This window comes from Pelodiscus sinensis, chromosome 1, assembly GCF_049634645.1.
Source record: "Pelodiscus sinensis isolate JC-2024 chromosome 1, ASM4963464v1, whole genome shotgun sequence".
In the NCBI taxonomy this organism is placed as follows: Eukaryota; Metazoa; Chordata; order Testudines; family Trionychidae; genus Pelodiscus; species Pelodiscus sinensis.
This window is the reverse complement of record NC_134711.1, coordinates 234226508-234243917: the sequence shown is the minus strand read 5'-3', so window position 1 is coordinate 234243917 and position 17410 is coordinate 234226508. Positions and strand designations below refer to the sequence as shown.

At 41.8% G+C, this 17410-nt stretch overlaps 2 protein-coding genes across 8 annotated transcripts in view; one reads left to right on the top strand and one right to left on the bottom strand.

Annotated features, from left to right (window-relative positions):
• ST6GAL2 (ST6 beta-galactoside alpha-2,6-sialyltransferase 2) overlaps positions 1-7040 on the top strand; it is a 318315-nt gene extending 311275 nt beyond the window's left edge. For all 3 annotated transcript variants that reach the window (XM_006114562.4, XM_075917819.1, XM_075917803.1), the window contains one exon: positions 1714-7040. In XM_006114562.4, the coding sequence (XP_006114624.1) occupies positions 1714-1982 (269 nt within the window). In that variant the 3' untranslated portion in view covers positions 1983-7040. The remainder of the gene's footprint in view (positions 1-1713) is intronic.
• The window catches only part of LOC102452866 (pinopsin-like), a 159834-nt gene that overhangs the window by 59312 nt on the left and 83112 nt on the right, over positions 1-17410 (bottom strand). The window contains exon 4 of one of the 5 annotated variants that reach the window (XM_075917870.1): positions 12443-16822. The exons of the other annotated variants lie outside the window; for them this stretch is intronic. Within the exon in view, the coding sequence (XP_075773985.1) occupies positions 16787-16822 (36 nt within the window). The 3' untranslated portion in view covers positions 12443-16786. Of the gene's footprint in view, positions 1-12442; positions 16823-17410 lie in introns of those variants that run through there. 5 annotated transcript variants of the gene reach the window in all.

Genomic DNA, 17410 nt, shown 5'->3' with positions numbered 1-17410 from the left:
TCACCCCTCAATAACAGCCTCCAGACCAGAAGTTGTTGAAGTGATGGGAGGAATATGGGTGAAGGCTTGACTCTGCTACAGCTTAGCATGCAGATTGCTACATTGGCAGGAAGTATCTTCTCCCTTTGGCAAGCATGCTGTTGCTTTATAGGAGCCTAGAAGTTCCATGTGGCTAGCCTGAGAAGACCAGACTATGCCTAACCCTGGAAATACTCAAATGGAAAGAAACAACAAATGGTCTGGTAGCACTTTATAGACTAATTAAACATGTAGATGGTGGTATAAGCTTTCGTGGGCACAGCCCACTCCAGTCATCTGAAGAAGTGGGCTGTGCCCACGAAAGCTCATGATACCATCTACATGTTTCGTTAGTCTATAAAGTGCTACCAGACCATTTGTTGTTTTTTTTTCCTGTAACAGACTAACTCGGCTACCCCTTGAAGCTCAAATGGAAATGTTAGCCTTTTCAAGATAGCCTTTCCCCCACCAATGACTTCCTAAACTAAACTGAAGTCAGTGGGACTACTCACATCTTTGAAGTTAAACGTGTAGAAATGTTTAGAGGATCAGAGCACAGATACACATTTGAAACCAGGGGCAGGGAGAAGACTATTGGACATTTGTGTCTTTACATAGTTTTGTTCAAAGTTTAGAAATGAAGATGGTGGGTTTGTCCAAGAAATACTGTGGATCTTTTACAAAACATCTAGTGTACTAAGTGCACCAGAGGTATAAAGATAATGTCTGTATTGCTAAAGAACTATATAAACAGACAACGTACAAATAAGGGAGTGCATTCAAGAGGTGATGATGAAAGTGATGTAATTTGAATAATAAGTTTTAGCATATCCCTGGGTTAGTTTCATGATTTTTTTTCGTGAAATTTTTGGATGAGCAATCTCTTCAGTGACTTGAGGAGGATGGAGATTGCCGTACAGGGTTTTATAGGCCTACTAGAAGACTTACCTGGCATTACTCAGGTCTTTCAGGGCCAGGGGCTGGGAGCATGGGATGTGCAGAAGTCAGGGTTGGCAGGTGAGGAGGGGTTCAGGGTCGGTGGTAGGAGGTACAGGAGCCAGAGCAGTGAGTGGGGGGTGCAAGAGTCAGGACGGGGAGTTGGGAGGTGTGGGGGGAAGGGGTGGAAGCTGCTGCAGACTGAGCCCCGGGGGTGCTCTGTGGCAGTGAAAGCCATGCTGGCCAGTCAGCGGCTGCCCCTGGAGTTATTTGAGAGTAAAACAGCCCCTCCCCCTCATGATTGCTGCTCCCCTGTGGTCATACGTGAGTATACCTGTCCCTGCTATCACACCCCTCCCTTTCCATGTGCATCCCATTGTCTTGGCACAACCAAACCCTGACCTTGCTTCAAGCTATGATCAGAGGAAGCTGTATATGGAATTTGGTGGTCCCAGCTCTTACCATTTAGAAGGCGTTCTTAAATTCATAAATGGATGGACGGACAGACAGACAGACACACTCAAATATATAGAAGATTAAAGGTTTCATATCTACTGTCCTGTAATACCAGCACTGCAAAATACTATGTTCTGATATAACAGTGTAAAATGACAACTAATCTATTACATTTGAATATTTTTAAACTAAGTACAATAAAATGTTTTGAAGTGGTGTGGTGAAAGAAGGCATATCACAGGATTGCAGAAAAATTTTAAGGTGGTAATATAGCTATATGTTTGTTTTTAAATTTCATTTCAGGGATCCTCATCATGATGTCCATGTGTAACGAAGTGCACGTGTATGAATACATTCCTTCTGTCCGACAAACTGACCTTTGTCACTACCACGAACTATACTATGATGCAGCTTGTACCTTAGGGGCTTACCATCCACTACTGTATGAAAAACTGCTGGTACAGAGGATGAACAAAGGTTTACAGGATGATCTGTATCGGAAGGGGAAAGTAATCTTGCCAGGGTTCAGGTCTGTAAAGTGCCCTGGACGGGAAAACGTCCCACACTTATAAAAGTGAAGCATTCAGAAGCAATGTGCAATAAGGTACTACTGGCGTACTATAAACAACAAAGGAATACTTGAAAATGTATCTTAGACCAACATAGTCTTGAGTCTATAAATTGTAATTAAGTAGCAGGCATGAGAGTTCCTTTCTTTCTAAGCCTAAGTATTTATAACTGCTTTGCAAATAGATAGAGGAAAAAACGCTTTGCTCATGAAAGGTGCAAAGGCACAGTTAGATAGGAGTATAATGTATTGATTTGGGCTTGACCTGTCAGAAAACATCAGAAGTTTCTTATGCCCTGTTTACTAAATGCCAAACTTAAAAGTATAAAACAGTTAAAACTGTCACTATGAAACTATCTGTATCATTCATACACAGACATGGCTGTCTGCTCAGAGATAGATGATTTATACCACAGGATTTTCACATTTCCTTCCCCCTCATCCCCCATCATGATTTTTAACTGGGAATGCTATGAATATAATGGACTTTATTCTTATTTACACAAAGATCCCTTTACTCAACTCTGGCAGGGTAAATGGGTGGTAAAGTGGGTGTAAATTAGCAATGTAAAGAGATCTTCATAAATGAGAATCAGGCCCGATAGCTAGCCATTGTATTCAAGTAGTATCTGCAGCCAGAAAAGAAGTGATATTTACTCATTTTTAAATGGATATCACTGTTAAATAACTAGAGTGCAACACATATCTGTCATGGTCCACGCAGATGCTGAATTCAGGCACAGGGTGAAGAGAAGATAATCTCATTTATCCAGGAATCATTCATTCTGCCCTCATTCAGCCCAGGCAGTAGGCCAGGAAGAGCACATGAGAGACTGAAATGATATATGGGTTTTCTGCCTGGGGCAGATTCCCCCTCTGTACACATGTGTACAGGTACACTTCAGGGGAATGGAGACAATGTGCTCTGCTTGCACACCTACATTTGAAGCAAGTTGTGAAACGCAGATTTTTTTTTTACAAGATAATTCAAAAATTATCCTACCTTTTTAAAGGAAATCAATATTTTAGATGGAGAAATTTTAGGAAATAGTCGTTTGGCTATTTTGCTGTAACCCCAGTAAATTCATTACTGCTTTTTAAAATTAGGGCTTTTTGTTTTGTTTTTGTGAGATAAGAACAGGAGTCAGTATTTTTAAATTCAAAATTGTAGAGTCTGTATCCTGGAGACATTGTAAAACCTTCAAAAAGCTTACTATGGCTTGGACAATGAGACAATCTTTCCATTGCATTGTAAAAACATAGTATGGATATTCTCTATACCACTTCTAAAATCCACCTAGATGTTAATGCATTTAAAATATGTTTTCCCTGACAGAGTTCAGTTTTGGGCTGGAAATAGGTTAGTGTTCTTGTTTGCTTTTTATTATTTGGTTTTGCATGAGAAAAATTCAGCAGGAGTGATTACGTACAAGAAATCCATACATATCCATTCAGCAAAAAGGCTCCTGACTGGTAGACCCCGTATTATTAAAAATGGTGGAAAGGAAAAGTGATTGATATTAACTTATTTTCTGATCTCTTTGTTTATAAAAATCAGTAGTTTCAAACCTTTTTTCTTCCATTTGTGGGCCCCTACAATTTTTGAAGTAGAGGTATGGACCCCTTTGCAAATCTTAGATATAGTCTGTAGCTCCCCAGGGATCCAAGACCACAGTTTGAAAACCACTGTTACAAATCAGAAGAATTTTGTAATTCTCCTCACCCAACCTTCCCTGCTATTCCCCCCCCCCCCCCCCCCCATAAGAACAGAATGAGTTTATTGCATAAACTTTGTATTGTTTTTTCAAGTTGTCATTATCTTGGGCTTTTGATCCTAAAATTCCTAGTTGACAGAAAGTGTTCCCATGTGATCCCCATATGCCTTGTTGTTTGCATAGATATGTTCATTTCATCCTCCCAAATGGACAGCTTTAATTAATTTCAGCCTCAGCGTCTCAATGTATTACCTATTGAGTTTGAAAAGTACATGATAAAATTTTATGTCCAGTTTTTGTTCTTAAGTATCCAGTCCTAGTAGTGCTAGGAAACCTCAATAGGAAAATATACAGTTCCCAAATATTTGTTTTACTTAGTTCACCTTCAGTAAAACACATTAAATGGGCTTTTTCTGTGTAGGGACAGTGGCATTTTGTCATATGATGATCTTAGTATCCGATTACAGTTTCCATTTGCCATGTGCCAAGTTCAAATAGAATTAGCTCCCATACCTTTCAATAAATGGAGCTGATCATATTTCCAGTACAAATGAGTAAGCTGCTGTGCTATATGCAGGAGTCTCTCAGACTCCACAAAATGGTATGCCAGTCTCCTACTTATTTGACCATCCTCAACTTAACACTTGTTTCCATCAGGAATAAAAAAAACTAGCTCGCAATACTTGAAGTGTGCACAATAAGATTGTGTTGTATTGCCTTTTGTGATCACAGTGCACCCCTGTGGATTAGATTTCCTTAAAGAAAAATGTGAGGCAGCATACTTTGCACTCCTGTTTAAATGAAGTGCTACTTTTTACAATTCTACCACAAAACTGGGTACACATTCATAAAAATGTATTTTCTACTTTTCTCTTACATTCTCATGCACATCCTTATTTGTGTGCACTTGAGATACCTGAGCAGAAACTCTTCCTGGCCAAGTGCAAATGCCAACAAACCTTCCCCTTTCCACAGATTATATCAATTATTTAAATTGCTGTGGGTCATTCATACACCACTTCATCTGTCCTAATTCTATTCCTGTGTACACTATAATTCACTATCCATTTGGGTGTTACAACATCTTCACACCCTAGCAGTTGCGTAGAGCTATGCTCAATACACCAGTCTCTTCCTAAAACGGAGACCAGCATCAACTGTGAAACATAGTCTTAGTCCTCCCAAGGATGGAAAATCTTGAGATAGCTACCTGGTTTCCTCTGTGATATTTCATTCTACTGCCAACTCAGGCTTTTTGACAATTTAAGATTTTCTCCTCCCACTCTTTCGACCTTAAAACAAAAAACTTTTCAGTACAAGTTCAGCTGAACCTGATTAGCTAACTGAGAATTCAACCTCAGTTTTACTTCTGAACCACAGAACAGTAGGCGGAAGCAAAGGGCAGCTATAGAATTGTTGCTTTCACCAGTCTTCCCTCCCTTCATGGTACCTCTCTCCGAGTGTTGGTACTCTTTGCTTTTACAGGAGGCCATTGAGGTTTTTGATTGTGTCTGGTTTTTAAACTTTGGGAGCAGAAATCATTTCTCAAAATCCCATAAAAATCAGTTGCATTTAGGAGTGATTGAATGTGTATTAGGTGTTCAATAGATGTCTGGATAGCTTTTTAAGAATGGTAACTTGTGACTGGTGTTTTATATATACACATAAGTGATGTGTAAGACATTTTCCCATCCAAACCATTCATCAAAATTTCAGGGTGCAATTGCGTCACCCTTGTATGTATGTAACTCCCACTCGAAGTCAATGGGAGACTTGCCTGGGCAAGGCCTGCACAAATATGCCTCCTGAAACATAAGACACAAGTACCAAGTTAGAATGGTCCTCTTGCATGTCTCTGGAGTTACAGACGCTTAGTTGCTGTGCACTGATGATGTTAAAATTAAGAGATGAGATGGTTGCACTTAAAAAAATAACACACCCACAAGGCTTGAGTAAATGTGCAGAATTTGTTAATTTTTGTTCTGCTGTGTTTTCCACTGTGAATGATTCAGCTTTTTCAACATGTCATTTTTTGCATGAATTCTTTAGATGGTTAAATCAAGGTATTCTATTAATTCTAGAGAAATTATGAAAGTTTTGACTCATTTTGAGCCACGTTTTTGAGAGGAAAAATACTTCTGATATTTCATTCCTTCTGTGGTTCCAAGGTGTACCACACTGTTTGATGCCAGTGTAACAGTTAGTCAAGTTACACCAATGTAACACACTTGGATGTGGAGTAGAGAGAGAGAGAGAGAGAGATCAATGTACAATTATATTGGGCTACATCCACAGGGCTTGTCTATACTTTGAGCACAAATCAATGCAATCTATTGGTGTAGACTCTTTTTTTTTTTAAAGATTAAGGATAGCAACTTGATTCTGGTTGCATCAATTTCTTGCCAAATTAAAAAAAATTGAAAGAAATGTGTTACATTAAGAGATTGCACAGATTTAACTCGTTCTCTTTAGAAACAGTTTGACTTAAATGGGAGCCCAAGTAGTATGTAGACACAACATGATTACTTTTGTGTTGGTCTTCCTCTTTCATAATGCTCTCATAAAATGGGGACATGCTATTCAGATGCTGATACAAACCAATGATGAAATTAATGTTCAATGCATTGTCTGTGAAAGTGTCACTTTGTGTTCTTTCCCTTCATCTACAATCCGTAGATATGCTAGATGGTTTTTTTTAAAGTAGATTATGCAATGTCATTAGAAAGAACATACTTATTTCCTGAATACTATCCTCTCCATTGCAAACCATACATAGAGATTTTTAAGTCTTGGCTTGACAAAGCCCTGGCTGGGTTGATTTAATTGGGATTGGTCCTGCTTTGGGCAGAGGGCTGGACTCGATGATCTTCTGAGGTCTCTTCCAGCCCAATGATTCTAAGAGGATACCTGATTTAACTGTTTGAACTTTAAAGTAGCCTATGTCTGGGCAAGCCTCTCACAGGTTTATTTAATTAAATGAATTTTGACACTATGAATTTCTTCTCTTTAACTTAGCAAGTTCAGAGTTTTGTTCTTGAAATATCGGCTACATAAAAGCCTTACATGTATCCATATCATCTCATCCTCTGTGAAATGTAGTCATTGAACTATTCAACTATGGAAGACTGTGTACTTTTTTTAATAGCTTTGAGAATTATTTTGTATGATGATTTTTTAAATGAATGTGTACTCTTCAACCAATTAAAGCTTGAGATTTTACAGGAGTCACATTTTTAAACAGTGTTTGTATACATTTTAACACTTTTCTATTTTCTATTTTGATTTTGTATATTTTTATGTATGCGCAGTGTACAGAATTTTGCTGTAAATAAAAACATTTGTTTTCATTTATTTAGCAGTGCCAGTCCTTAGCTTTGAATAGATGAAATTACACATGACATGAAATGGGAACGTTACTGACCAGTAATACAAAGCGAGGAGAACAAGCCCTTAATGTAAATAGAGGTAGCATCTAAAGTAGCTTATTTAATTAAAAATAGAAAGCCTACTAAATAAATGGATTGGGAATGGAAAAAGCGATTATGAACTAAATTGTTTATTATAAACCACTGATAATAAAAGGATCTGGGGTGACTGAGGACAAACTTTGTTCCATGACAACAATAGTGAGAATATACAGACTCTTAGGGCTTGTACACCGGGAAACGGACCGGCATACCTATAGTAGAATAATTATTTCTGATTCAAGGTGCTTTTATTCCAGACTAGAGTGCCCACATGGGCATTTATTCTGGCATATTTATCATATAATAGTTTACTCGGCTATAGCTATGCTTGTCAATTTCTCTGCTCAGACAAGCCTAAAGAAAAGGCAGCACTCCAATGACTTGATACTCTGATCAGAATGTAGGGAAACTTCTGTTGAAGTGAATGTTTTGCCTGCTCAAGAAGTCATGACCTAAAGGAGTAAAGCAAAAATTTCCCTAGAGCCCACAATTTAAATGACAAATGAACCAAAAAAGGAAAACCTCCCTGCATCAAAGTTTAGGAGAGATATTACATTGTGCAGCCACTAAGAACGGTAGACAAACACCTGTCAGCGACGATCTAGATTATACATAGTCCTGCCTCAGTTCAGAGGACTGGACTAAATGACTTTGAGAAACCATCCAGTTCTACATTATTTGATTATATTATTTAAATTCTACCGCCTTAGAAGATAATTAATAATCCTATCTTATTGTGTGGGACTTAAATCGCAAACTTCGCAGTCAAGTATTGAAAATCCATTACTTTAGGATTTCTACGGCTTTGGCACTGGTCACAGAGTAGGCCCTTTGAATTTTCACTTATGAGCTGATATCCTGTAGCCTTTAGGGGACTAATCAGCTGAGGATCTCCTGGGAAGTGCTGACCATTCTCCACTCAGGTTGACTTCACTGGGAATTGAAGGTCCTCAACTCCTCACATGCTTCAGGCCATAGACCCTGGGATCACTTGAGTATTCTTCGCTTTTATCAGGTAGACAAGAGTAAATAGATGTGGGTGCTAGCAAGCATTTCAGCAGAAGGTTGAGACCCATCAGAAAAGATGACACAGTGTCTTAACCTGCTCTGTGCTGAGTGATGATGGCTGAAAAGGTGAGCCATTATCTTTCTGATGACATTGCAAGGAAACGGAAGCAACCGGGGTAGGTGTCCTGTATAGATTTCTTCAGAGCCAACTGAACTACAATTTCCTATAGGGTGACTGGTAGTTTGTCTCCTTTTGAAGGAGGCACCAATGATATAATTTATGAATGGAAGTCAGAAGTTCTCTACTAGACGTCAGCAGTCATAAAGAGCATAGTTCTCTTTTACAGTGGGTGAATTTGGTCATTCCTCAGAACATCCAGGACCTCTTGTTGGGCAATTACCGGTAGTCCAAATGTCATCACAACAGATGGGCAGCAGACACTCCTTTTACTGGAGTGGTTATTTTTATCCCAACAGAGCCCTGTCTGGATTTGATATGTTTTATCTTTGGAGTAGACCAAGGACTACTTGGGGTAAGTAAGATTTGGATCTAGAATGACATGTAGATATTTAGCATCAATAACCCAAGAGTTTTAAAAACTGGCTGAGTAGTCTGGACTGTTAATGATTATATTCAATAAATTAAGTACTGTGAGTGTTCCAGAAGACAAAAGAAGTCAATGTTGTGCCAATTTTTAAAGAGAGTAAATGGGATGATTCGGGTAATTACAGGCCTGTTAACCTAACAGGGATACTTGCTGAAGATAAAGGAGCAGCTGATACGAGCATTGATTAATAAAGAATTTGCCACTGTTGTCAGTGGCAGGGTCCATTGCTTGCTCAGTGGGGAATCCTGCTGCAACATGCTGAGCGCTTGGGAAGCAATTCCCCACCCTCGGCCACTTCCTACCGTAGGGGCAGGGAACCTTTGGCCTACACGCTGGATCTTCCCACCAAACAATTTAATCAGGCCCTTGGGGGGTCCAGCAGCCGTGAAATGCTGCAGGGGGTCCCTGGGACCACTTAAAAATTCCCCCCCAGCCTCCCCTGCAGCACGACCCAAAACTTCCTGTTCCTCGCCTGCATGTGGGAGAGGCATGTGTAGCAGGCGGCAATGAGAAAAAGGCTGGCACTACTTCCCAGGCTCGAGTGGCTGCAGAGGTTGCCAGCAAAACTCTTTTTGCCGGTAAGGAAGCATGCGGGACCGGGGGGGTGGGGATCCCTTGCAAGAGTGGGAGGGAACAGCAGCCTCCCCCAGCCCCTTCCCTGAATGTGGTGTCTTTAGAGAGGAAGGGGCAGCCACAGCCAGGCAAGCTCCAGAGCCCCTTGCCAGCAGGGGGAAGCTGGGAAAAGAGAGGAGGGGTGGCTTTGCTCTAGCGAGGGTATCTGCAGCAGTTTTTGCGTGTGCGTGCTTTTCGCTTCTTACTTGTGTGCGGCCTTCGACTGATAATCTCTGTGGGTTAGTGACCCAAAAGTCCTCTCTGTCCTCACGCTAGGTCCCACGGCTTCTACTGTAGCCCCTCTCAGCCCGGCTGCCACCTTTTGGTCCAGCTGCACTTCCTCCACTGGAGCTCCGGCAGCACCTCCTTCCCCTTCAGCGGTCAGCCCCGACTAAGCAGCTCCAGAAGCTTTTATAGTCAGTCTCTGGTTGGAGCATGCACAATAGGGCTGTGGGGGAGGGGCCTTCTCAGCCAGCTGGGCCAAGGTAACTCCTTCAGCTCCAGTGCAAGGTTGATGCACACTGTCACACCTGGGTACATTTACTTATTTAAGTCATATTTCACAACAGCGATAAGTCACTCCACGAAATGCACTTCAAAGCAACGATTGCACATCGTTGGATGTTAAATTCAGTCGGTCTCTGGCTTTTTGCTTTGTTGCCCAAGGCAAGCTACAAATGCACTTCCTGTCATTTCTTGTTTCTAAAAAAAGTATTAGTGCTCAATTAAATGCTTATCAAGATTGATGGAAATGTTAATTAGGTTCATTAAAACATTTGAATCCAACTTTAATGTGTTACTGTAGATTTTATAGATTTCTCTGGAAATGGGGGGATAAATTGAAGAAGTTCACCAAAAAGATTTCAGAAGCAGTAGCAAATAAAAGTAAGATGCCTGTGAGGATATCAAAGAAGCTATGAATGATATAACCAGATGTATGCTTAACAATTTTTTCCCTCATATATTCAAGTAATGGATGCAGCTAAGAAAACAATGGAATTACAGAAGCTACAAGTCAGCAACATGAAATATTTTTATTTTTCATGTATAACAACAGAGATAACTGACAAATTCATGAAAGCAACATTTCACAATGATGGGGAAATGGTACCATTGACACTGGCTGGCAAAACAGACTGTGGCTGAGAGAGAATCTGAATTAGTTTGTGATGACCAGGAGTATCCCTGGTGTATTCAGCTGAATTGTGCCTCTAAATGAATGACCGTATTGCAGTGTCAGGATAAGCACAGAGTCGAGGCAATTAAAATCTTTGAAACGGTAAATTTACATGACACTTCACAAAACACAATAGGGAAAGACATTTTCTTGCCCTTCAGAATTTACTCCCTGAGGTGCAGAACAAGAGTTCCATTAAGAAGAGAGGGAGTGCAGAGGAGAATTGGGGAGAAGGTAAGAATAATTTTTATATATGGTTCACAGTTATCACATTTCCTCATTTGCTGTCCCAAGCCGACATTTATAGTGAAGTTACAGGTTCCACTTGCTGTCTTCTGTTGGGCTTTTCAAAAGACGTCTTCTAGTCACTTTGACTCCTGTCTCATCATTTAGATTGTGTTATTTGGCATAAAGCAAAGCTATGCTGCATGGATCAGACTCAAGCGCACAAAGCGAGGGTGGAACATACCAGACATTCAAAGTTACACAGCAAATCTCTTCCTTCATATAATTTAACACAGTTAAGATACATTGCTTTGCACATTTGAGGATTGGCTTAGTTATGTTGTAGGAATCAATTCCTGTGAGCGATGCTCTGTTGATGCACTGTCCATGTTTGACCTACTTTTTACCTCATTTTTACATTTCTGACTTACTTTGTCCATTATTTTGCTCATAATTAAATAGTTGTCTCGGTGTTCTCCCTCTTTATTGTGTCCAGCTCAAACATTGTCTCATCTTACTGATCCATTCACTTCTTAGCTGACACAAATATTCTGCTTTCAGCCTGCCAATTAATTCATCTCTCAACTTGTGTCTTCTAAGAAATGAGGCCCCCATGTTATATTACTTATGTCAGGCCAGACCTACATTGTTCTAACATGCCAGAGGCTTTTAACTTTAGAAGCCTGCTGCTGTTATGGGTACCACCTTGTGTGAGTTGTAGGTTTTAAGGACGAAATTGAAGAAAGGAAATGACATTTAGTAGACAAAGTGGGAAACTCTTCTATTTATAGGGAGCTACAGCTATCAAGGTGAGAACTGATGAATCCTGCTGCAGCTTACCCAGTGGCAGCCTGTCAATACAGGCAAACCAGGAGGTCGCCTAGGGCGCCAAGATAAATGGCCGTTGAGGGCTTTGGAGGTGGGGGCGCCAATTGCGCACCGATCACTCATTTTGCCTAGGGTGCCAGTTGCCGTTAACTCATCTAGGGCTGCCCCGGTCTTACCCTCTTTCATCCACCCCTTATCTGAGAAAGGGGCTGAGGCAAATGCTGAGTTGTTGAGAGGAAATGATTAGTTAGTGAGAGGAGGGAAGCAGAGGATAAAAAAGTTTCTGTATCAACATAGGTTTCTTAAATATAGATTCTAAGAGAGCAGAAAAAAGGCAGTCATAAAGGTTGGAAATAAGGTTAGCAGGAGTTGAACATAAACACAATGGCTACATCTACATTGGCCCCTTTTCCGGAAGGGGCATGCTAATTTTTCAGATCGTAATAGGGAAATCCGCGGGGGATTTAAATATCCCCCGCGGCATTTAAATAAAAATGTCCGCCGCTTTTTTCCGGCTTTTAGAAAAGCTGGAAAAGAACGTCTACACTGGCCCCGATCCTCCGGAAAAAAAGCCCTTTTCCGGAGGATCTCTTATTCCTACTTTGAATAGGAATAAGAGATCCTCCGGAAAAGGGCTTTTTTCCGGAGGATCGGGGCCAGTGTAGACGTTCTTTTCCGGCTTTTCTAAAAGCCGGAAAAAAGCGGCGGACATTTTTATTTAAATACCGCGGGGGATATTTAAATCCCCCGCGGATTTCCCTATTACGATCTGAAAAATTAGCATGCCCCTTCCGGAAAAGGGGTCAATGTAGACGAGCCCGAGAGAGGATGGGTTACGGTATGAAAGGGGGACCGGGATTGGAAAAAAACATTACCTGAGGGGAGGACGTCAAGTGAGAGAGATGAAGATTTGTGGGAGTGAAAAAAGAGAAGGTCACCCTTTGGTGAGGAAAAGAGAAGATAGTGATGGGCGGTGGAAGGAAGGAGAGGGGAACAAGTTAAGAGGGGGTTAGAAGAAATGAAATGAGAACTGCTGGCTATTGCTTTTTCTATTCTTTTTAGAATACCTGTAAGGTGTGTCTGCATTGGCGTGATCTTGCGCCAAAGCGGCCGCTTTTACACAAAAACATGCTGCCTGTCTACACTGGTGGAGAGTTCTTGCGCAAGAACACTGACGTTCTAATGTGTGAAATCAGTGCTTCTTGCGCAAGAACTATGATGCTCCCGCTCAGGAATAAGCCCTCTTGCGCAACTGTTCTTGCACAAGAGGCCAGTGTAGACAGGCAACATGAATTTCTTACGCAAGAAAGCCCGATGGCTAAAATGGCCATCGGAGCTTTTTTGTGCAAGAGAGCGTCTACACTGACACGGATGCTCGTGCGCAAAAGCACATCTCAGAGGGTTGGGAAAGGGAGGGGCTGGGGTGCCAGAAGCAGGATGTGGTCAGGAGACTTACCAGCCAGCAGCTGTTCCTGAATCAGACTCCCTGCCTGCCCCATCCCTGCACAGGCTGCAGCCATGTGCTCTGGAGCCCCTTGTGCTTCATGGCTGCCTTTTATTGAAACAGGCAACTCCCATTGGCCAGAAACCAGCCAATGGGATTGTGCTGGGGGCGGGAGCAACTCCTAAAGCTTTCTCCCTTCCCCTCCAGACTCAGTTTTTAAAGAAAACCCACCCCGCAGCCGCGTTTCTTAGCGGAGTTCACATGGGGCGAGTCAAGCAGGGAGCCTGACTTGGGCTTCCCACAGCATCCGCAGCCCAGATCCGGTGGCTTGGCAAGACAGATCTGGCCTACGGGCTGTATTTTGTCCAGGCCTGCTCTATACTCTGGGAAGTTTGGTGATTGCTCCCAAAGGGGCCAGGGAAGGATGGGTACAAGACAGAGCATTTGGTCTCCTCCTTATCTGACCCTACATACATCAGCCAGCAAAGCTGGCCAGCTGCTCAGGAGAGAATGATCTGTACCCCACAAGAGGTTGTAATAACAGCTGTGTGTGTACGTTTGGAAAATGTCCCTTAGGTAATATAGAACCCTACTGAGTAGTGTCTAAATGGCCCAATCTGGCCTTAAATATGGGAACTAGTATGATAGAGTGAGAGATGTTTATGTCCAATTACAACCTCCATTTTACAATGAAGGCAGGCGATTGTAATACATTCCAAATGGGTGCCCTGCCCAAGAAAGATGCTCAACATCTTGTTGAAGGACCATCTAGGAGAAGCCATCAGCCAGCATTCTAAGGCCATTAACTGTGACTCTCTCTCCACTACTCGCCCATCCTCCTGGAACAATAGATTGTTCTGAATAGGGATCCACATGAAGGTAGACACAAGTATTCCAACCAAGCAGGTGCCACAAAATTCTTAAAACTGGAGAGCTGCTCAGCAAAAGAGGTCATCCACTGCCGCAGAACCAAGGATGAGAGAAATTATAAAAAACAGCAACAAATGATGTGGTAGCACTTTATAGACTAACAAAACATGTAGAGGGTATCATGAGCTTTTGTGGGCACAGCCCACTTCTTCAGATGACCGGTTCGTATCATCTACAAACGTAGTAAGTGTACTCTCTATATTGTTGAAGACCATGAACAGAACCAGTTCCAAAACAGACCCCTGTAGAACACCACTTGTTATACCTTTCCAGCAGAATTGTGGCCCGTTAATAACTACTCTCTGAGAACAGTTATTCAGCCAGTTATTCACCCACCTTACAGTAACCCCATCTAAGTTGTATTTGCCTAGTTTATTGATAAGAAGGTCATGCGAGATGGTATCAAATGCCTTACTAAAGTCTAGGTATACCACGTCCACCTCTTCTCTCTTATTCACAAGACTCATTAGCCTATCAAAGAAACCCATTAGATTGATTTGACATGATTTGTTCTTTACAAAACCATGGTGGCTGTTACCTATCACCTTAATATCTTCCAGGTGTTTGCAGATGAATTCCTTAATTACTTGCTCCATTATCTTTCCTGGCACAGGAGTTAAACTGGTCTGTAGTTTCCTGGATTGTTCTTATTTTCCTTTTTATAGATGGGCACTATATTTGCCCATTTCCAGTCTTCTGGAATCTCTCCTGTCTTCCATGATTTTCCAAAGATGATAGCTAAAGGCTCAGATACCTCCTCTATCAGCTCCTTTGAGTATTCTAGGATGCATTTCATCAGGCCCTGGTGGCTTGCAGACATCTAACTTTTCGAAGTGATTTTTAACTTGTTCTTTTTTTATTTTATCTTCTAAACCTATCCCATTTCCACTAGAATCACTATGTTAGATATAATTATACTTTTCGGTGAAGACTGAAGAAAAGACGTCATACAGCATCTCTGCCATTTCCAAGTTTCCTATTATTGTTTCTCCCTCTTCAGTGAGCAATAGGCCTATCCTGTCCTTGGTCTTCCTCTTGCTTCTAATATATTTATAGAGCAAGAAAGACCTTTCCTTGCCCTCAGTTAAAGTGCCCAGCCCCACCCTGGCCCAGAGCAGCCATTACAGGGTACAGCCATTACAGAGCAGCTGTTACTGGGACAAAGATAAATGTAGCCTTGGGGATGGAGGAAACACGTTCAATTGCTCTGTGCATGTGGCCCATGCGCAGTCTGATCTGTACTAAGAGCAGGGAGAGGCTGGTACGTGCTCAGTGAGGATGGAATCTTCAGAGGTTTTAGCCGCTAATAATCACGATGTCTCTCCTGATCATGTGTCAACTAAGATTATTCAAAGCCTATAACTTGGCCACATTTGGGAGGATTCTGAGCGGGAGAGCGAAAGGCACATATCAGACACAAAGGCCATCCCTTGCCTTCCACCAAAGTCAGGTGCCTGATCCAAAGCATAAGGGTCAGAGAGTATTTCAAAGAAAAGGTCTTAAGAATTTTTAACATGGGCAAAACGATGTTTTTCTCCCCTAGCCTTGATCTTGAAAATAGCTAAACAGTTTTTGCTAAACTTAAAAAAAAATCAGCCTGAGGTAGATAACCTGCATGGTTAACAGCTTGGCAACGTTAAAAGCAAGTGAGAAAAGCGTCTTATAATGGGAAGTGCCAGGCAATCTTAATAGACAATACAGGTTGAAACTCTGTGAACTGGGGTTCTCTGGTCCATCAACATCCATGGTCCGATAGGGATGTTGCAGGACCAGAGGATCCCGGTGGAAGGTCAGTGACAAGGATCCTGACAACATCCATGGTCCGACACGGATGTTGCAGGACCAGAGGGTCCTGGTGGAGGGGCAGTGACAAGGATCCCTGTGGGGCCGGCAACAAAGTGGACTGCCCACAGTAAGCCCACTATCAGCATGTGGCAGCAGGTCCGCCCAGCGGGGTTGGGAGACACACACATGTCTGCCCAGAGGGTCTGGGAGCTGTGATAGCTTGGTGGGGCAGGGAGCCATGGCACACGTCTGCCCTGCAGGTCCCGGATGCCCCACGCAATCTGTGTGGCTGCCTGGCAGGACCGGAAGCCCCAGCATGGCAGGGCAGCGGGGCCAGCAGGAAGTGAGGAGATGACCAGGAGGCCAGCGGACCAGGCACGAGGACCAGCAGCAAGGTGTCTAGAAGACCTCCTCTGGTCCGGCAAAATCCCTCATCCGGGACTGGGCAGGTCCCAAGTGTGCTGGACCATGGAGGTGCAACTGTACTATCAGCCCCACCTATAATTACGGAGCCATACATAAAGGCAGTAGGACATCACAGAGTTTGTATTAGTTGCCTCTATGATGCATAGATGTGAGGTGGTATAAAATATTTAGCCTGTCTTTCATGCTGTGTGATACATCTACCAATTACTAATCACAAATAATATCTTGTTGTGACTTATTAATTTAGCATCTTATTTTGCATAGCAGAGCTGTCTTCTTTTTCAGTATGCATGCCATCAAGTTCCTATCTTAGCTGCCATTGGTGTGCATGTCACAGAATACTTCTGCAGAATTGCCAGTGGAAATTGCTTTTAATCTTACACAACCGATATAAAAGTAGCAAGTATTAATATGAATTTAAAAATAATTCTATATAACCAATGTTAGACATAGGACTTTGTTTACAACTACAAAGTCAATTAAATGGTGTATGTACCTAATACAAGTTACTCATCAGTTTTCAATAGCAAAGTACCAATATCACAATAACACATTTGCTATCACAATAGCAAAGTGTATTACTTCAAAGTCCAGCACATGTAACGTCAATTTCTTCTACCTGAAAAAAAGTAATGTGCAGAACAAAAACAATGAGTCCTATGGCACCTTAAAGGCTAACGGATTTATTTGGGCATAAGCTGTCATGGGCAAAACCCCACTTTGTAAGTAGGGCTCCTTTGCTGTTGTTTGCAGATACAGACTAACAAGGTTATCCCTGTGATATTTGCAAAACAAAAATCTCCCGAACACTGAACAGATTAGTACTTATGAGGCCATTGCATCTAGTTCCTATTCATATTCTAAGTCAGATTCATTTAGAACAATGAAATCTGATTGATAGATACCAACTGACAGTGCCAGAGGCAAATTAACAGCCACTACTCCGCTATTTGACTTAAAGATGAAAAATAAAGGGTCTGTTATTGCCATAACATGCTGTGAGCAATTTCAGGTTATTTTGTTAGTTCCCGTTTCTTGGAGAGTTCAAAGCATATAGTGGAGATATGTGGGTGGTTTTAAGTCAGCGCTATATCCTACCTACCTGTATTTCCCTGGTAGTTTCAAAACTTCAAATAGTGCCTGATCCAAAGTCAATGGAAAGACTCCCACTGACTTCAATAGGCTTTGATTGAGCCCACACTGTCCT